Source organism: Xenopus laevis, chromosome 9_10S, assembly GCF_017654675.1.
Source record: "Xenopus laevis strain J_2021 chromosome 9_10S, Xenopus_laevis_v10.1, whole genome shotgun sequence".
Classification (NCBI taxonomy): domain Eukaryota; kingdom Metazoa; phylum Chordata; class Amphibia; order Anura; family Pipidae; genus Xenopus; species Xenopus laevis.
The window spans coordinates 27,621,760-27,643,393 of record NC_054388.1 but is presented as its reverse complement, the minus strand read 5'-3'; the positions used below and the strand labels follow the sequence as shown (position 1 = coordinate 27,643,393).

The 21,634-nt window shown below is 38.1% G+C and overlaps 1 protein-coding gene across 2 annotated transcripts in view; it reads right to left on the bottom strand.

Annotated features, from left to right (window-relative positions):
- Positions 1-2,501: 2,501 nt before the first annotated feature.
- hlf.S (hepatic leukemia factor S homeolog) overlaps positions 2,502-21,634 on the bottom strand; it is a 32,965-nt gene continuing 13,832 nt past the window's right edge. Inside the window, exons 3-4 of one of the 2 annotated variants that reach the window (XM_018240540.2) lie at positions 7,992-8,212; positions 2,502-3,131 (exon numbers count right to left, since the gene is read on the bottom strand). In XM_018240540.2, coding sequence (XP_018096029.1) covers positions 2,913-3,131; positions 7,992-8,212 — 440 coding nt within the window. In that variant the 3' untranslated portion in view covers positions 2,502-2,912. The remainder of the gene's footprint in view (positions 3,132-7,991; positions 8,213-21,634) is intronic. The other variant, XM_018240541.2, reaches the window with a different exon arrangement.

The window sequence follows — 21,634 nt, the reverse complement described above, 5'->3', positions numbered from 1 at the left end:
AATTACAGTAAGTTGATACAAGTCTACCAGTTTGTATTCTTTGAAATATTAAAACCTCTCACATAATTGTGTGGATCTGTTTTAATGCATTGGAGCCAACTTTTTTTACTAAAAAAAAAAATCAAAACTGACACAACAATGCAATTTGGGTAAATTGCACCAGACAAACAAGCCTGCTTTTGAGGCTGTCGGTCCAAATGTGTTGCTTGTCAAACATTCCTGCAAGTGAACTAAGAGCAGAGTGTTTCAGTTTGCTCTAACACAAAAATAATAACACATTTCATCTAAAAAAATTAACCTTTTTAAATTATCTGAAAACAACATTTGGTATAAAAGGGAGACAAACTGGAAACGGCGAAATTAAATTTTGGGGAAAGGTCTTTTGTGTTAGGTTGTCTAGAATTGTGTAGAATTGCTTGATGTTTGCTGTAGATCAATCCTCACATTAGAAGGGTCCATTAGATGTAACAGAGAACCAATGAATTAATTACACAATATTGTTGGTTTCAGGAAGAAGTGTGAAAGAGAAATTGGAAAGAAAGGCAAGTTGATCTATATAGCCGGATATTTTGTTACCTTACTGTGAACAGTTAATATGTATACTTACTAAATTGCAACAGACCTTTTACAAAGTGTGCAAGTGAAAGGAAAATGATTGAGTATGAAATTCCAGTGATAAAAAAACATTTTTCTTTGGGTTTTACAGAATTACATTAAAATCAAGCAGCTCAAAAAGTTTTTGCCTCACATTTAAAGCTCTGCTCTCTTTTTATCACACTGTGATGTGTTACATAGTTAGTTAAATCGGGTTGAAAAAAGTTCAACCACTCCAAATGAAAACCCAGAAGCATTCATACACACACACCCCTCCTTACACTCAGATACAATATATATACTCAAATCTATACTAAAAATGTATAATTTATCTGAAAGAAGGGAGGGGTGTGTGCATGGATGCTGGGTTTTCATTTGGAGTGGTTGAACTTGATGGACGTTGTCTTTTTTCAGCCAGATTTAACTAACTATGTAACATTCAGTATGAAAAAAAACCAGAGAGCAGAGCTTTAAAAGAGTGAGGCAATGTATGGAAGTCAAGCTGAATGGCTGCATCACACAAGGACAATGCTTTACGATTGGCCAATGATCAACAATGTGAGGACACTTTAAATCTGCCCAATCACAATGTGGATTCTTCATGGCTGTTCTGTGATGATTTGCTCATTTCAAGTCCATAGACAGGTTCTTTTGGAGTCTGTTAGGCTAAAAGCCCTAATTCCCAATGTTAAAAAGGCCAACAATACAATTTATGTAAAGAGAAAATAAACTTGCCTGCACTTATGACAATGCTAGACTACACTTGGTGTATAATGAAACCTTAAACAGTAAAACCTAACATGTTGACAACTTTATTTCATATTAATACTTCATATATGTAAAAATCTAAATTTTTTTCAGAATGCTGACAACTCTTTCACCATATTACACCTTAAGCCGACTATACATTTGAAGATCTACAAGGTCAATATAAAAGTGGAAATTTGCAGGTATTGTTTCAAACCTGGCCGATCTAAGCAAAGTTTTATTATAAAAAAAAATCTGTGCACTGTAATTGGCACCAGACCACATTCATGGGGTGGAAAGGTCAAAAAAGGTCTGCCTGTTCATTGAAATCTTTACTTAAAGGGGTTTTAATTTTTTTATAATTTGTGGTTTTTGAATTATTTAGCTTTTATTCAGCATTTTGCATTTTCAGCAATCTGGTTGCTAGTGTCCTTATAGCCCCAGCAACAAAATGTGTTGCTTTGAATAAGAGACTAATATGAATAGGAGAGGCCCTGAATAGAAACATGAGTAATAAAAAGTAGCAATAACAATAAATCTGTAGCTTTACAGGGCATTTGTTTTTTTAGATGTGGTCAGTGACCGACATTTGAAAGTTGGAAAGAGTCATAAGAAGAAAGCAAATAATTAAAAAACAATAACAAATAAATAAAACATACTAAAAGTTAACCTAAAGGTGAACCACCCCTTTAAATCCACGGGAGGGGGGAAATTGTCAGGATGGTAAAAATCAACACATGCAAATGCATCTGAAATTCTAATGTAGTATATGCACCTTGTGATAGTTACATGCTCACTTGTGTGATATATTGTAGTTTAGCATTGTGGCAATCCTGATAGAAAAGCCCAGCTGCATGCTTAATGTAGAGAGTTATTGCTTTTAATATAAAATGTGCCAACAGTGGGGCAAATAAGTCTCCCATATTCAATATTATGGTTATTTACCAAAAATGAGACAATCACAAGCGTTGAACTCAAGGAATATTGCTGACATAGTTAGACCATACAAAAGAAGCAACCTGGAAATATACATATCTATTATGATTAAAGATTTCATCTTTGTTTTCCAGAAAACAATTATAGTATTTATTTTCATAGCTGTCAAGGTCCTCTCTCCCCACCCCTACCAAACAAAGAGAGAATTGAGGATTCTGGACCAAAAGAATTCAAAAACATTTTATTAAACAGTTCTTATTTTAGATCATAAGACTGTAGACTTGTTTATGTGTCCCGTGATGTAAGGAAAATGTCAGACGGTCTTCCAGCGAGACCCACATACTCCCATAATGGCTGACAATAACCTAAAGGGAACATGGTGAAGATGGCTCTGAAATGAGCACTGGAACAGGTTTTGCTACAAGAGTTTTTTTCTTATTGTTATATAGTCCGGTTAAGAAAATGGTACCTTCTTAGAAAGCGCTTTGTAAAATGGAAAAGTGCAGAATAACAAGCACAGAAACACTGTTTCTGATTCCAGTAAAGTGCTGATGACAGATAGGTTGATTTGTGTTTAGTGCTACAGGGAAAGGGTGTCCATTTTGTCCTTATAAATAAAACACACTTTTTTTTCCTTACAGGTGACCATGTCGAGCTTCATATTTTGCCAAAACATTCTTGCATTTGCCAAGCTCCTTCCGCAAGTCGGCCACCTCCATTCTTAAGGCCGAGTTCTCCTTCTCGAGGAACGAGGCTCGGATGGCAATCTGGTTCTCTTTCAGTCTCCGAGCATCCCGTGAACGCTTGGCAGCTAAATTGTTCTTCTTGCGCCTGGTCCAGTATTTTTCATCCTGCTCATTTTTTTAAAAAAAAGAGGGATGGGGATGTTAGATTTTAGAAGAAAGAAACAAGAATTGACAATAATCAGTCCATATGTTCACTTACATTTGAAAATGGTTAACTAAAAAGACAATAGTCCCTCAAGTTCAACCCCTCCAAATGGCCCTAGTACATGTATTTACAAATATCTATACACTCACATATATAAAAATAAATATACACATACCTACACTAAACTAACTGTAGATCTTGGGATATCTACAGCCATTGATATTATACTTGTCTAAGACATCCAAGCTAGCATTGGTGCTGTATCATGCATTCTTCCCTAAATGGAGACACCTCTGGCACAGGAATCGGCACCACTCAATAAAAATAAATAGTGTGCTTTGTGCAAAATATCTCCACCATCTGTACATGCAGCAGCAATCACATACAGCTGTCAAAATGGTAGCTACATTTATGAATAAAATAATGAACTATTCTATAAAAACTCCAAGCTCTTTAACAAATCTTTGTGTCATTGTTAGAGGGCAATGTAATAAATGGTCTTAAGTTTGCTGCTTGTCTAGTTACTCAAAGCAGCCAAACAAATAACTGTTTGCTATGGGTCTGGGCAAACATAACACTTTTTATTACATTACCCCATTTTTTTCTATCCTCAAGCTTTTGTTACTGCAGCCACAGGGGGTTTGCCCAGAAGCAGTGACCCCCAGAAGCAGAAGCAGTGACCCCAGTGACCAGGGGCACAGCTGTCAGTTAAAGGGAGTAAGGGATGCTGAGGCAAATGGGAAATGGAAGAGGCTATACAGGTTCTTAGTTAAATCTATACACCATCTCTATGTGCTTACCTGCCCTTCTAATTATCAGGAAAAAAAACAAGGAATTCAGCAAGGCTTTCTTATGTAATTAATGGCACATTAGTAGATCTGACCGTCATGCTTCCTTTATCTTTATCATTGCATATAGCTTAAAAATATAAATATATTGTGGAAATGCAGTGTTTATAAATTATATCCTTCAAAACAATACAAATATCGAACAAAGGAAATCACAATGACTGGAACAGAGAACATCTGAACTCAAATTAATCTCCAGACTTCCATCTAGTTAACTCACCACAAAATCAGCTTTGAAGCAATTCATTACTGAGTCACCTGAGCCACATCCATCTTTATTTCTACAAATTGCTACAGCAAATCCTTTAATCCCCTCCCGATTGAGCAGAGGTTGGCATACTGGAATCATGTGCCCTAATCTCCTCAACATGTCCTGGGAATCAAGCAGCCAATCAGCATGCTGAAATGGCTCAAATAAATGCAGAGAGGCTCAGTGCCTCCAAAGTGATTAAGTTAAAAAACAACAGAGACACCAGGTATTACTGGACAGGATCAGCCATCTTTACTGGGAAACAAAGACAGATGTTTTCATTGCGCATCCCTTCCAAGAAACGTTATCTAGATATCTAGAACAGGAGCCATTATTTTTCTCCTGGGTGCAGCAGGTACAAGTGGAAAGAGCAGAACACATTACAGGCGTAATTAACGATCAAGGAGATTAAAATAACGTCTCATGTTCTGCATATCTGGACAAGTCTTCGTGCCTTTCATGCTCTTGGTTTATATAAATATCTACACTAAAAAAGCCGTTCCATTTGTTCATATAGTATTATCTTCCCAGCAAAAGCTCTGAGCTTACAGCTAAACTTAATCTCGGCTGAACTATATACATCCCGTGCATCCAGAGCTCTAGAAATCAACATCTCATCACATTCTGCAAATCCCCTCTTAGCTCGGACCTTTCACCCAGCATTCTTACCCTCAGAAGGAGGTGTGCTTTATTAAAGGGCACTAAATCGTTTCCCCCTCTGAAGGTGAGGAATCATTGCCCTCTATCGCCCACACACTGGGAGCTTCTAGCTATGTTGGAGTGCTCCAGCTCACTCATTATGATCGAGTGTGTGATTTAGGATCAGGGGAAAAGCCAACAAATGCTACATCATACACATTCATAGTGAGGGAGCTGGTGCACTCCAATATGGACAAAAGCTCCAGGTGTAGGCAGTATTGGGCTCATAGGGCGCATTTTCTGGCAATAACAGTTTTTGTTTCTCCCAACAGACGTGTGGTTGTCCTACACCTGTACCTGGAAACGACATTGTTATGCTAGGTGCCCTTTAATTTTTTATTTAAAAAGGATAAAACAAAACAGACAATTATCTATTTAAATAATATGCACAAATACAAAAGAACATTTAACAATATATGTTATGTTTAATGTACAGCAAATATAACACTAATTGTAATACAATTGGTATCTATTAGATGAAATTATTATAAGAAGCTGAAATGAACAGGGGAAAATATAATAACCCCCATCATTATTTCAAACTGACTATTACTCTGGAGTGGACGGCAGTCATCCATCATGCAGAAAAACCAGAAGTATTGCCAAACAGAGCATCCTGAAGGCTGCCAGTCCACATAGCGTCTACTAATTAGTCAATCACAGCCCTTATTTGTCACACAAGGAACTTTTTTCATGCTTGTGCTGCTCCCCAACAACTTTTACCCACAAACGACTGCTTTCTAAACTAAGGTCTGTTGGGCTTAATGAAGTCGTTTGCACGTGGATAGGAAACTGGCTACAGGATTGGGTACAGAGGGTGGTTGTTAATGGGACATTCTCTACTTTCTAGTAAGGTTCTTAGTGGGGTCCCCCAGGCAGGGGTGCTTCGCCAATGAGGCCAGTTGAGGCTGTCGCCTCAGGCGGCAGCACCCCACTGGGTACTAAGGGCCGCAAAAATGCTACTCCTGGTACTTTAAGAGCAAATTCCCGGGGGAGGGGGAGCAGCAGCAACTGCTGCTGCCTCAGGCGGTGGAGGGGCCAGGATCGCCCCTGCCCCCAGGGCTCAGTATTTTGTCCACTTTTATTTAACTTGTTCATTAATGAGGGTGTTGTAAGTAATGTATCAGTGTTTGCAGATGACACAAAACTATCCAGCCCAATTAATTCCATCCAGGATGTGGTATCCTTGCAACATGATCTTGACAAACTGGCAATCTGGGCAGCTAAGTGGCAAAGAGATTCAATGTTGATAAATGTAATGTCATGCACCTGGGATGTAAAAATATCCTAGACACTTATACCCTTAATGGGACTGCACTAGGCAAATCCATTATGGAAAAGGACCTTGGAGTCCTTGTAGATGATAAACTTGGCTGTAGCAAGCAATGCCAGTCGGCAGCATCAAGGGCAAATAAGATCTTACGCAGTATTAAAAGGGGCAGATAGTCACGGGAGGAGGGGGTCATTCTTCCACTGTTTAGAGCACTTGTAAGGCCCCATCTAGAACATGCCGTACAGTTTTGGTCTCCATCACTCAAACAGGACATTATTGTATTAGAGAGGGTACAGAGAAGGGCAACTAAGCTGGTAAAAGGTATTGAAAATCTTAGCTATGAGGAAAGACTGGCCAAATTGGGGATGTTCACGCTGGAGAAGAGGCGCTTAAGGGGTGATATGATAACTATGTATAAATATATAAGTGGATCATATAATAATCTCTCTAGTGCTTTATTTACCAGTAGGTCTTTTCAGCTGACACGAGGTCACCCATTCAGATTAGAAGAAAAGAGGTTCCGCCTAAATATTCGGAAGCAGTTTTTTACAGTGAGAGCTGTGAAGATGTGGAATTCTCTCCCTGAATCAGTTGTACAGGCTGATACACTTGATAGCTTTAAGAAGGGGTTGGATAGCTTTTTAGCAAGTGAGGGAATACAGGGTTATGGGAAATAGCTCATAGTACAAGTTGATCCAGGGACTAGTCCGATTGCCATTTTGGAGTCAGGAAGGTATTTTTCCTATGTTACTATGTTACTATGAATGTGGCTCATGGGTACTATAGTTTGGAAACCCCTGCTCTAGAATAGGCATATGTTAATAACATACACCCTGTTGTAATACATAAGGGCATTATATGTAACCTAGGCATTCCATGCCTATATTAAAACATAATGCCAAAGACCAAGGTTACTTATATTGCAATTTTACAACAGGGGGGACTTTATTACAATACACAAGTCTAATCTTGCTAATACAATCAACACCTAACTTCCACATCATTGTGGATTATGATAAACATATTATGCTGATTGGAGCAACATTCCAGAGGATATAACTTGAAGAAAGATCCTACGTACAAGTTATTCTGAATTGAGAAAGCCAGTTGGATGACTGGTAAAACGTCTTCAAGGAAAAAACACAGCAAATCCAGTTGATTTAACTTATTTCTACATATAAAAATTTGCAACAGCACTGGCAATTTACTAATAGGTGAGTACAAGTTTTTACAACTTTTTTTTACAAGGTTTTGGCCAAATAAACTTCATATTAGTGCAATTTCACATCTTTCCACCAGGTGAGATGTGCAGTGAAACTGCAAGCATTCGCCAATTTCTCTAAAGAGCAAAAACACATTTTCGCCAAGTGGAATTTTGCCAGATTTAGGCAGGCAAACTACCATTAACTACTATCAAAAAGCCATATTTACATTGGGTTATCTATGTCATATCCTCCATGCTTTTATCCCCCATACGTCAATTCTTTATGGCACAAATTCTCTGGCACATTTTCTCCGCTGTTATACCTTATGTATTGATGCAAAATTTGGTGGTGATAAAGGAGAAGAAGAATCTGCACTTTAGTAAATATGCTCCTGTGATGGCAAATGAGACCCGGGAACAATAATGGAGAAAGACAGAAAGTAGGACTAATCAACAGAAGAGAAGAGAGGGACTGTGATGATAAAACTGTGACAGAAGACATGCAATGTTAATTTGCAGAGGGAATTTTGAAAACTGTTTCCAAATTACCTTCAGATCCTCTGAGATAAAGACCTTACGAGCTTTCTTAATCATAGGCTGTGGTTTCAGCTCTTCCTCCGAGAACTTGCGCTTCCTTGGGTCAAACATCTCCTGGCCTGGGATGCTAGAGAGCGCCAGATCTGCTGGGTCTGGTTCATATCCGACCACAACTTGGATGGATTCTGGATCAATGGGGCTTGGGGTGTTCCGGTTTGCTGCCAAAATTTGCCCTAGATAAAATAAAGATAACATTTGTTAGTTCTATGGCCAAATTTCCTTCTTCCTTTGCACCACTGGAAGCATATCATTTTAACAGTTTCAACATATATTCTAAATTGAATTGGGATTTAAAACAGAGGGAAGGTATGGTGGTATCCTTTTGATTGCAAAATTATGAAAGAATGCTGATTCAATGATATCAACCAAAGTGCAAAAAAATGGGTGCAAGCCACACATTACAAGTAGGTGACTAGACACGTCATGGTTTAGTTAAAGAGCTCCAGGAGGATGCCTGTTTGTGTTTTTAAAGATGCTTGGAAATAAAGATGTTTTTTTATCTTAAAACTACCCGTGGTTATTAGGACTCCTGTCTATCTACTATTACTTTGGACGTTGTCATTGTGCCTGGAGCGGAGTCCGGCTGACGGAGGGCCACCACGAGGGTAGACGCGGACCAGTCACATGTAAGTAACTTGTATGCAAGCCACACATTACATCCAGCTCTTTATAAAATTATATTACATATCCCTGCATGTGCCCAACCTGTGGGTGCTGTGCTCTGCATGTAGCACTGGATTTCCTGTGCCCTATATGGGATCATAGTAAATAGTTTGCTTTAAAGAAGAAGTTACTATCAATGCATAATGGTACAGTTATGGGCCCTGTTAACCAGAGCGTTTGGGACTTAGGGTTTTCAACATAAGGGTTATTTTTGTAACTTGGATCACGATACCTTAAAGTGATACTGACACTAAAAAAACTACTTTTTAAAATATGAATGTACATTACAGATACAGATATTAGACTTTTGTGTTTAATGTCACTGTTTTAAAAGAACAGTTCAGTGGGTAAATAGGTAGGCTGTGAAAAATAAAAAAAATTACTAAATATAGTTAGTTAGCCAAACATGCAATCTATAAAGGCCAGGGGTGATCCATGCTTGAAACATTTGTGTCAGAGCAGGTCGGGGGGACCGCATTGTTAGTGCAATGAGTGCTATAGTGTTCTCTGCACTAGTGGAGCCAAATTTATAGTTGATAAAACTGGCAATTTGCTCTTAAAGTTACAGGAGGTGACGTTTTTTCACTGCCACCTGAGGTAAGGTGGCTGGAGTGAAGTTGTGTGTCTAACAGAACAAAATAGAACACAACTTCCTGCTTTGAAACTCTTAATCAATGCCTTGAGGGGGGGGCACATGGGACATAACTAAACTGACTAAACTAACTGAACTGTTCCGTTAACAGATACTACGCCTTTGTCTTTTTGTATAATGCTGTCAGATAGGCTACATCTCTATAGATACTTGAATGCTGCACCCTTTGAAAGAAATCCAAGAAATACCAGGGTGCAAATTGGATTAAAAATTTAGCAAAATTTTGCAATTTATGCTACTGTTTTCATTTCATTCAAAAGTTATACTGGTGTAATGCAAAATAATAACAGCAGAGGGCAAAGGCGAGACATTTTGCTCCCCCACCATAACATTTTACTGAACTGTCATTAAACAGCTGAAAACCCTGATTAAAAGCCCTTTATTTTGGAAGCTGCAATCAAACTATGTAAGGATAGAAAAAGCAGTCTGATTAAAGAGCCTTCCAAGTGTCTGATGGGCGTGGCTCTGAAATTCGCCAATAACAGAAATAGCTTTGATGAAATCACATGGTGCATGAAAGTTTAAAAAAACGAAAAAAAACAATGTATGTTTAACCTCTTCCGCACTCTTCTACAACTACATACAAAGCTTTGCTGTAGTGAATAAATACTTTGCTAGAAGCTGGATTATAGGGTGAATATACAGTTCAGAATAATAGTAGTTCACCATCACTAACAGACACTGCCATTTTTTTGTACAGCATACTATTCCCTTTTCATCAATTTCTGTAAAGGAATAACACAAATTTGGTAAATTGTTCTTCATGTTTTGATTTGGAATAGAATGTGCAGTGTTCCGAAAGCATTTGTGTGTATGGAAATAAAAGCTGATAGAAGGCTTTTGAGATTTATTCACTTTTTTAAACACACTAATTTACAATACCCTCCCCATAGTCATTAATGAACAAGTTTAATAAAAGTGGACCCAATACCGAGCCCTGAGGGACCCCACTAAGAACCTTACTCCAAGTAGAGAATGTTCCATTAACAACCACCCTCTGTACCCTATCCTGTAGCCAATTTCCTATCCATGTGCAAACGTAAATTAGTGACGACGCCTAAGCTTTGCTGCTCACAGTCCACTGAGCATGTGAGTGTCACAGACACTTTCCAAGATGATGACCCCCTGTGACAAGTGTGAAGTCCTCAATCATTGCTGCTGTTGAGAAGCTGAAACTTTAGGCTGATGCAATAAGTTCAGTATGTAGAATATGGCATTTTTAACCATACTCATTTTTAGGGTTTAGTTCTCCTTTAACTTTGGAAACATCACCATCTCAATGTATATATCTTTGTGTGTGTATATATAAATACATAAAACTTTTCCACATGCATCTGGACCCTTTTGAGTTGAAAATTATGCCTATAAAGGACCAGAGGATGCTTCTCTATTCTCACCATATCATCCATACTATTATAATGTGAAACAGGGTATTTTAAGCTACAAAAATATCACCATAAAATCATCAAGCCAGGATAAACCTCATATGGTATATAACTTTATGGCTACATTTCTTGGGAAAACCAAAGAAGTATAGTATAGCCTTTTAAAGTTGAATATACTGCTAATAGAAGTGGGAAAAAAGTATCTTTTGACCAATGCATCTTTAAAAGGGTGGTTCACCATTAAATTAACTTTTGGAATGTTATAGAATGACTAATTCTAGGCAACTTTTTAATTGGCCTTCATTTTTTATAGTCTGAATTATTTGCCTTCTTCTGACTTGCCCCAGCTTTCAAATGGGGATCACTGGCCCCATCTAAAAACAAATGCTCAGTAAGGCCACAAATGTATTGTTATTTGCTATTTTTTATTACTCATCCTTCTATTCAGGCCTCTCCTATTCATCATATTTCAGTCTCTTATTCAAGGAGGGTTACTAGGGCAATTTGGACCCTAGCAGCCAGATTCCTGAAATTGCAATCTGTACAGTTACTGAATAAAAGCTAAATAAAAAAAAAACACAAATAATAAAAAATTAAACTCACACTACCATTCTCAAAACCCTTTCAGGTAAACATGTTTTCAGATCTTCCCCACTGGAAACTGGCCAGTTATTCAGGGTTGCTCTGTTAAAACCTGCTCACAATCCTAAATGTTCTCTTTAATCTCTCACGTTAACACTTGCCCTGATGGCTAAAGCTACAGGGTTCCAGATGGAACACTGAAGGAGCAAAGCTTATGGAAGCCGTTTGCCTTCTAGAGAAACGCCATATAATTGTTTTATATTTGCATAATGAGAAATGTAAACAAGAAAATATAATTTTGAGCAACTTTTAATATGTTGTAGAATGACAACTTTTCAACTGGTCTTTATTGTTATTATTATTATTATTTTTTTAAATTTGCCTTGTTTTGGGGTGTCACTGACCCCATTGAAAATGCTCTGTATTGCTAATTTTTATTACTCATCTTTCTTTTCTATCATATTCCAGTCACTTATATCAATGCATGGTTTCTAGGTTAAGCTTGACCCTAGCAACCAGATTGCTGAAATTGCAAACTGGAGAGCTGATGAATAAAAAGCTAAAGAACTAAACAAAACACAAATAATAAATACATGAAGCCCAATTGCAAATTGTTTCAGAATATCACTGTCTCCATCATACTAAAAGTTAACTCAAATGTGAATAACCCCTTTAATGTATTTGGGAAAAGTGCTTCTCTTATGCAAAGTGGAACCACTTTGGTAGGACTTTGCAAAAGGGTGAACATCCCCTTTAAAGGGATGCTGTCGTGTGAATTTTTTTAAATGCACCAGTTAATAGTGCTGCTCCAGCTGTACTGAAATCCATTTCTCAAAAGAGCAAACAGTTTTTTTTTTATATTTAATTTTGATTAATCTAACATTGGGCTAGACATATTGTCAGATTCCGAGCTGCCCCCAGTCATGTGACTTGTGCTCTGATAGTCTGGGTTCTCATGTTATGATCACCTTTATGACACTGATTCCATTTGCCTAAATGTATGGGTCAGCAAATGAATGGTCAGGGCTTTTAAGTAGAGTATACAGTATATATTAATAATGCCTCTTTATGTAGAAGTGGTGTAAACAATGGAATACCTCTTTTCTTGAGCCTTGTGATATCATGTAATGTATGATATACATACACACATAATGGGGGATCTTTTTCCTATAGAAAAGCTCAACTACTAGGAGCCCCCCCCTTTAGACTAATGTGCTCTAATATAATCATAATATTAATTGCATACATGTGTGGGAATGTGCAGTGTTCTGAAACCAATGCATAAGAGGCCTTTAGTGTCTGTAGTAGCAGCAGAAGGCAAATGGCAGATTCCTCCTTTTCAGCCGTGCGTCGTACTGTAGTGCTGAGATGTGGTAGAAGGGAAAGGAAAGAGCAAATCAGAGGTGAAGTGAGGTGAGCTGTGGAGTCCTTCCACCCACCAAGAGCTATGCTAGAAATAAAGAGGATGTGAATATTTAATGGCGCTTTTGTTTAAAAGTCCTGAAAAAGGGACTTGATCAAGCAGTGGAAGATCAAGCAACACTCAGAGGCCTCTGCTAAGGGAAATAGAAAGGCTGAAAAAGCTTCTCTCGGGAGAATCACTTGTGAGATGGGGATGTTATGTTCCCTGGCTGAAGAAAGATTTGCAAGATGAAATGCACGTGTTCCCTCGACCTCCTGCAGTTAGTTTTCCTTGCAACTTTCTTTGAGACTGTAGCTCTGCATAAGCCTATCTACTAGTATATCTACAGTTAAAGTGGTTGTTCACCTTTGAGTTGACTTTTAGTATGATGTAGAGTGATATTATTTGCAATTAATTAAAAATTTTAATTATTTGTAGTTTTCTAGTTATTTACCTTTTTATTCAGCAACTCTCGTTTGCAATGGGTTGGTAGGGTCCAAATTACCCTAGCAACCAAGCATTGATTTGAACAACAGGCTGGAATATGAATAGGAGAGGGCCTGAATAGATCATACAAACTAGCAATCACAATAAATGTGTAGCCTTAGGGCTCTTACTGATGAGCGTTTTTACCTGCACTCCCCTGCGTTCCGTTTTTCTGCGTTCAGCCGCAGGGGAGCGCAGAAATAGACGCATTACATTTTTTCCAATGGGGCTGTACTCACACAGGTGCGTGTAGGCGCCGAACGCAGGAAAAATGCAGCATGTTGCGTCTCTAGCTGCGTTTGGAAAAATGTAATGCGTCTATTCCTGCGCTCCCCTGCGGCTGAACGCAGAAAAACGCTCGTCAGTAAGAGCCCTAGCAGATGTTTTTAGATGGGGTCAATGACTCCCATTTGAAAGCTGGAAAGAGTCAGAAGGTGGCAAATATTTAAAAAACTATAAAAACACATATGTAATGATGACCAATTGAAAAGTTGTTTAGAATTGGCTATTCTATAACATATTAAAAGTTTAATGAAGGGTTTACCAACCCTTTAAAAAAGCATGTGGTTCAAGGTTGGTTCTTTTGTGGCACCAGGGATACACAGGAACATTTTTAAAGTGACTGTAATCCTATATATAAAAGGCTGCCAAATGAACATAAATGAAATTTTAAGACAGATCCCATTACACATTCATTGCACGTCTGCAATTATATTACAGTTCATTGCAAATGTTATTGCTTTTAAAAGTGTTTGTCTGTCTTCTCTTTACTATTCCCTACATGTGCCTGTAAAACAATATAGCAGTATTCACCCCCCCTCCCCCCAAGGCTTCCACTCCCACAATAACTTGCATTTTCTGTGATTAAAGGGGTGGTTCAACTTTACATTAACTTTTAGTATGTTATAGTATGTTATAGAATGGCTCATTTGTAAGCCTCCTTTGATTGGTCCCCATTTCAAGTTTTTTTTTTTTTTAAATCATTTGCCTTCTTCTTCTGACTTGTTCACTGATCCCATCTAAAACACAAATGCTCTGTAAGGCTACACACATATTGCTATTTTTTATTACTGCTCTTTCTATTCAGGCCTCATATTTTCTTATTCAAATCAATACATGGTTGCTAGGGGAATTTGGACCATAGAATCAGATTGATACAAACTGAAGAGCTGCTGAATAAAAAGATAACTGAGATCACAATCTCTATATCTCTCACACACACTCTACATCATATTTAAAGTAAATTTAAAGTGAACAACCTCTTTAACACACCTGTAAAGCAGAGTCAAGCAAGGCATTGTGGTTTAAATGGAATATGTTATGAGAAACAGCAGTGCAGATAATCGGCTGACCCTAGCTCTGGGTGACTTATCTACCTAAAAACTGAGATAAAGGGTTTCTTTTAATTAGATATTACATGAGCTGGCCTAATGAAGCTAAAAGCAAACATTACTAAAGGTCTAAAAACTGAATAAAAGTACTGATCCCTCTTTATCTTGCATTGGTCGGTTTATTTGCTTTTCTTCCTTGTTCTCGTCTTGCACGTGTGTTCTAATTCTAATTACTTTTTTCCCCATGTACCATAAACACGTGCTTAATTCCCATATCCATTTCATACACTGATACCCAGATGTACTCTTGCTGTCAATGGCTATTGGATTTCTAGTAGGACATGCGGGAGAACAATTTCATTTCAGCAATGCACACAGTAGAACCCACACACGTGCACAAAACACCAACACCTGCCAGTACTCTCAGGTCACACGAAGGCTGGAATGGAGCGTTTCGCTTAGAATAGAAAGATTTATCAACTCAGAAAAGCTGTTTTTTTACACATTAAAACAAAAAGGTAATGATAGTAGGAGCTCACATTTCTTGGGAAGAAGATTTTACAATGTGATACTGGTTTGGAACAAACTATAGCAGAAATGCAAGAAGGATAAAGGACTTTCCAAAAATACACCTTGTACTTTCCAAAGTGTCAGGAAAGATTACATTTTATTTTCCTGTGTAGTTCACATTGATATGGTTTTAACACCGAGATGCCAGACCTGCAGTGGGATAACATGCTAGGAATTAAGGCCCATAACAAAGCAACTATTTGAATGTGAATACATACTGTATGGGCAGAACAACAATGCACTACAAACACACTGGTTCCTATGTCAGGAGAGGAGGACAAAGATTGTGAGGCATGAGAAGTAGAACTATAACAACCACTTGATAAAAGGATTCAGAGATTTCGATGTACTGTACATATCCCCATTTTTCTCACCAACTGTAATCTGAATATATGGAGTTTTATTGTTTGCAATATTGAGAAATCAACAGTTGGAATTAGCCAATGGCTTCCAAATGAATGTTATATAACAGCTTGGGGTAAAGCAGAAAAAAAGTAAAGAAATTATAGCAAGCCCGTGAACTCTTCTGTTTTAAGCATCATGAGCTGTTTTATGATTTGTCACATAGGTGGCCAATCAAAAGCAGAACTTGAACAGGCTAATTAACTATGGAGATGCAGATGAAGCATCGCATTAAAAGTTTTTTTAAAAAAATGAACAAATTGCCCTGGCTTTTATTCCTCTAACGATATGTAGGTATGGAGCTGCACGGAATGCAAAACACAGTTTTAGCAAGTCTGATCCTTTAAGCTCCTTCACTGATCAATGTTGGTTATTTGAATGCAGCTGTTTTTCTTATACTGTGAGCCCTCCAATGTCACCAACGTTTTTTTGGTTATTCTGATTTTTGACCGTTCATGTACTTTTTTGAGTCTCTGATCCATTTCAGATTGAGACCTAGAAATGGAATGTACCTGGCTTTTGTTTCAAGGCCAGAGCTGGAATGACAAATTCCTGGCAATATATTTGCCACTACATTTGTAGTTGCATAACGTTCTGCCCTGTACCCACCCCAAATGTAATTTCTAGGCAGGCTGGCCCACCTCTGTCCTTTCCCTCTGTCACATACCGCTGTCCCTCAGGAATTAAATATGCTTCCCTATATTGCCTCCTTCATACTGAAGCACACACTGTACTCTGCCCTTCACTGTCTTTGGAATTCAATATATTTCCCTAGATTTGCAACTATGGATGCACCAAATCCAGGATTCAGCCTTTTCAGCAGGATTCGTCTGAATCCTTGTGCCTTGCTGAATCCTAATTTGCATATGCAAATTGGTGGCGGGCGGGAATTCATGTGACTTTTTTTGTCACAAAACAAGGAAGTTAAAATGTTTTTTGCACTTTTTCCTTTCCAGATCCTAATTTGCATATGCAAATTATGATCCGAATTCGGTTCGGTATTCGTCCGAATCTTATATACTGTGACATCTGTGTATATCAGCTATGGGCATTTAGAGAAATAGGGACAAAAAAATAGAGACTGAGAGAAAGAACTAAAGGCTTTTACAGCAATTTTTTTTTTGCTATTAAACTCACTTTAGAGTTTCTGAAACTCGAATATTCGAGATTAAGAATTAAAAACTCAAAGAATAAATGCAGCATCTAGAAACATGTAGAAGTCAAGGGGAGTTTTTCAAGGCAAAATTCAAGAGATTTTTTCAATTCAAATTTTTATAGTTTTTGTTTTTTTAAAGTTGGTAGACTCCTCGATATTGGACAATGTGATTTAACTGCATTTGAGTTGTTTTTTCAAGTCTTCAAGATTTTATAAAAATAAGTGCACATTCCAGTTCGGTGATTTATATTTATGAATATTTATGAATTTAAAAAAAGAAAACTTTTTAATTTTTTTTTAATTGGGATATATATACAGGACGCTTGCAGTGGGCATACAGGCTTTTCTGACTGTTGCTGCTCTCCAAATGAGAACACGTGCAGTCAGAATACCACATCTGAGCCTAATGCTACTGGATGCAGCATGGCGATTACTGGCAAAGCTTAAGTCCACCTGTCACCGCTTTGTGTGCATCAGGGAATTTTACATTCATTAGTATGAGGGATGGTGAGGGGGACAGAGTTGTTAAGTTTGTCTGTATTTTTTGCCGGACAGGGCCGGAACTAGGGGTAGGCAGAAGAGGCACATGCGTAGGGCACAATATTGGGGGCGCTAGGCACAGTACCTCTTCTTTCTGCCTACTGCTAGTCTGGGCCCTGGCCACCAGCTCATCTTCTGACCACTTACTCATCTCCTGATCCTTCTGCATCAGCAGGTGTCAGCATGCATATGTACTCACATGTCCACCTTTTGCAGCATCACTGTGCACAGCAGGTGGGGTGGGGGGTGAGTTGGCTGGCTGGATCACCTTCTCTGTACCCTCTCTAATTTAATAATTTCCTGTTTGAGCACTGGAGACCAAAACTGTACGTCATGTTTTAGATGGGGCCTTATATACAGAGAGAGTACAGAGAAGGGCAACTAAGCTGGTAAAAGGTATGGAAAATCTTAGCTATGAGGAAAGACTGGCCAAATTGGGGTTGTTTCCGCTGGAGAACAGGTGCTTAAGGGGTGATATAACTATGTATAAATATATAAGGGGATCATATAATAATCTCTCTAATGCAGGGGTCCCCAACCTTTTTTTACTCGTGAGCCACATTTAAATGTAAAAAAAGAGTTGGGGAGCAGCACAAGCATGAAAAAGTCCATGGGGTTGTCGAATAAGGGCTGTTACTGGCTGTTTGCTAGTCCCTATATGGACTGGCAGCCTACAGGAGACTCTGTTTGGCAGTACAACTGGTTTTTATACAACCAAAACTTGCCTCCAAGCCAGGAATTAAAAAAAAGCTCCTGCTTTGATGGGACTGGGAGCAACATCCAAGGGGTTGGAGAGCAACATGTTGCTCGTGAGATACTGGTTGGGGACCCCTGCTCTAATGCTTTATTTTTTTTTACAGTGAGAGCTGTGAATATTTGGAATTCTCTCCCTGAATCAGTCATAGTGGATGATACATTAGAAGGGGTTGAATGCCTTTCTGGCAAGGGAGGGAATACAGTGTTATGGAAGATAGCTCATAGTACAAGTTGATCAGGGTCGGACTGGGCTGGCCCAGATCTGCATCCATATCCGTGATTCAGAGGCTTCTCAATGCCGCAACCTCCCTTTGCATGCGCACACATGCATCGCACACGCCAGTCCCCAGTCCGACCCTGAAGTTGATCCAGGGACTAGTCTGATTCAGTCATTTTGGAGTCAGGAAGGAATTTTTCCCCCCTCTGAGGCAATTGGAGAGGCTTCAAATGTTTTTTTTTTGCCTTCCTCTGGATCAACTAGCAGTTAGGCAGGTTAAATTAGAAATAAAAGTTTGAACTTGATGGACATGTCTTTTTTTTAACCTAACTTACTATGTTACCTAGGGTGCTCGGCCAGCTAGGTCTGGCACTTCTGCTGAATGGCAGAAGAGTCTGGCCTACGAGTAACCCATCTGAGAGAAAGAAGCTGAAATGGCTCTTTGTTGCACACTGCAGCTTAGTCCCTGATGTGTCTGGTTAACTAGGCCTGTACATAGCAATTCCACATCTTTAATATATATATATATATATATATATATATATATATATATATATATATATTTAGTGCACTTTGCAGTTTTAGATTTTATCTGTCGAGTACTTTTTTTTTTTAAAGAGAAAATACCGTTTCCATGCCAACAGGAAAATTCAGCTGAGTCTAAGTCTCTCACATGCTCCTCTTGGAAATTTTCTAATAATGAACTTTCAAAGTTCTTGGTCTATTGAATTATCAGTTGTCTCCAAAAGAGAAAAACAATAATTAGCAATACTTTTGTACAACATACATGAAGAAACCAGCTCAACCACAAACTGGATACTGGTGCAAACAGCAGATTTCAGTGATTTTATTTATGTTTTTCCTAAAATGAACAAATGTAACACTAAAAAGACTTTCGCTGAACATGAAAGTTTCACTGTAGCATTTATTTTCCTGTTAAATTAGATAATTGATCAAGGTTCTGCATGAATGTTGTATTTTAATCTATCTGGATGATGTTACCTTGCATGCCTTCATTTAGCTACGCTCCAAAATATGGATTTGGCTTGACCTACAAGGGTATTTTAAGGGTTTTTTCCGACCAATGAGCACTCAAGTCAGCAAAGGCTATTACAAATGATCACATAACTACTAGGTTGCCAATAAGCACAATACTAAGGAGAAGGCTTCAGCAGATTGTGGTGTCCCCACTGCACTATTAATGGGAACCATGTCTCTGTTATATTGACAGGAGGGGAGAATTCCAAGTAACATCTGGGGCTGCTTAACTACTTTGTATAAAATATTTTAAAAAGGGGTAAGAATGTTTTATTGGAAACTAAAAGCAAAGAAAGACTAAATAAAGTCATGTTTTTTTTCGTTTCTTTACAGGGTAAACTGTGTGGATATGGTTGAAAGGCACCACAGCGCAGCATTATTTTTATGGTGCCAGTTTTTTGTGTTTTCTAGCTAGCAGTAGAAAATTCTAAAATGCACAAAATCATACTATGTTAATATTTTGGGCCCCATTCAGTTACAGATGTTACAGTATGAGTAACTGAGGCTTATAAGAGTTTCCATAGGTTGGTTCAGATGAAAAGAGGACATACATTGGTCTAGAGTCTAAACAGAGGGAAAGTGATTTCAGGTTAAGTGATGTGGAAGTGGTTGATACAGTAAGAGTGGTGAATCTTTGCCAAAGGCTGTTGCACTGGCAGATACATTAGATAGCTTCAAGAAAGGGTTGGGCTGCTTTTAAGAAAGGGAGAAAAAAAGGTTACTGAATTGAACTCCAGTACTAAGTTGATCCGAGGACTGATCCAATTGCCATCTTAGGATCAGGAAAAAATTTCTTCCCCCTCTGAGGTCTTCCTCATCTTCCACTGGACAAACTAGCAAAAAGGTTGAAGTAGATGGTTGTACGTATTTTGCAACCTCATCTACTATGTACTGTATGTGTGTTTCCAGACTATATATTTTTTTATATATATATATATATATATATATATATATATATATATATATATATATATATATATATATATATATATATATATATATATATATATATAAATACACAAGCAGGGTAACAAGTTACAATCACATAGGTAGTACTGCTGTAAAAACATATTAGACTTTATTAACATGTATTTGTAGAGCGCTGATTTGTACCTTCACTCGTAGCTATTTCAAGGCAAGAAAGTACATGGGAATATAATATAATATAGTCATTGTAATGTCACATGTGGAAATGTCATTTTTTCCCATGAAAATAAGTAATGGTACTGATAACTGCATCAGAAATCATAAATCATAAATCATAAAGTGTGTGTACCCATAATTTTTTTTGAACCTCAGAAAAAAATCCTCATGAGAGATATTGGCCTTAACTGCATTTAGGGTAACACAAATGCATCATTGTCAAATGATGGCCTCCAGCTAGTCACACCAAAGATATTTCACAGTTACAACAAAGAATCACTGCAAAGAATCCGAGGCTGGAGTACGTGCGGCTTATGACAGCAGAGAGATCACTGTATCTATTTATGGAGAGATAATCCCTAATGCTTCGTCTATTGAAGCACAGGAACCCTGGAGCTACCCAACCCCCCCCCTCCCCCGATCTGGTGGTAACTCCAGAGTTCCCAGAGGTGCCTAAAGAATCATATACTGATGGTACTCACATGGTAAAGACCGGAAATTATACCAGGAATCTATTTTGGTGAATTTGAAGCGACTACTGTAGGTGCAGTGCAGTTGAGCAAAGTGAATCCCCCTGTTGCACCCACAATGTTGCTAGATTTCTGAAGAAAAAACCCATGGAAATTGCACTCAAAATTGCACACTGCATCAAGGTAACTGAATGTGAGCTATGGTTTTTTTCTGCTGTGAAGCTGGTTAAGCATTAAAGGACAGTATCAAGCAGAATTAAGTCAAAGGCAACGGGACATTTAGAGCTTACTGTATTTATCAAAATCTGAATTTTTCTGAGTATTTAAATAAAAAAAGTTGACCAAACTAGAATCTGTGATGTGACCTTATTTATTAATAAAAAAAGCATGATTTAATCGGATCGGAAATCCCAGAGTTTTCCGGATTTTTGTCAGAAATATGTCAAATGTTCTGCTAATTTCAAAGACCACAGAAACTTCCAAATAGGATAGGGACCTCCCCCATGGACTTATATACAACCTTGGCAGCTCTGAGATGCTGGATTTTCAGATTCAGACTTTTTCCATCCTTGGGGTATAATAAATCTATTGTTTTTTTATAGTAAAAATAAAACTCGAATTTAGAGTTTTTCTTGAAAATGCTTCACCACTTATCCAAATGGCTTGTTCAGTTCAACTGAAGTCGTAGGGAATTCCCCGGCAACAGTACACAGATGTCGTCTGTTTGTGAGTTTGCTCTGCCCCCCCCCTTGAAGGGGTGTACAGAGACCTCTGCCTTCGAGAGAGATAAGATAAGCATACC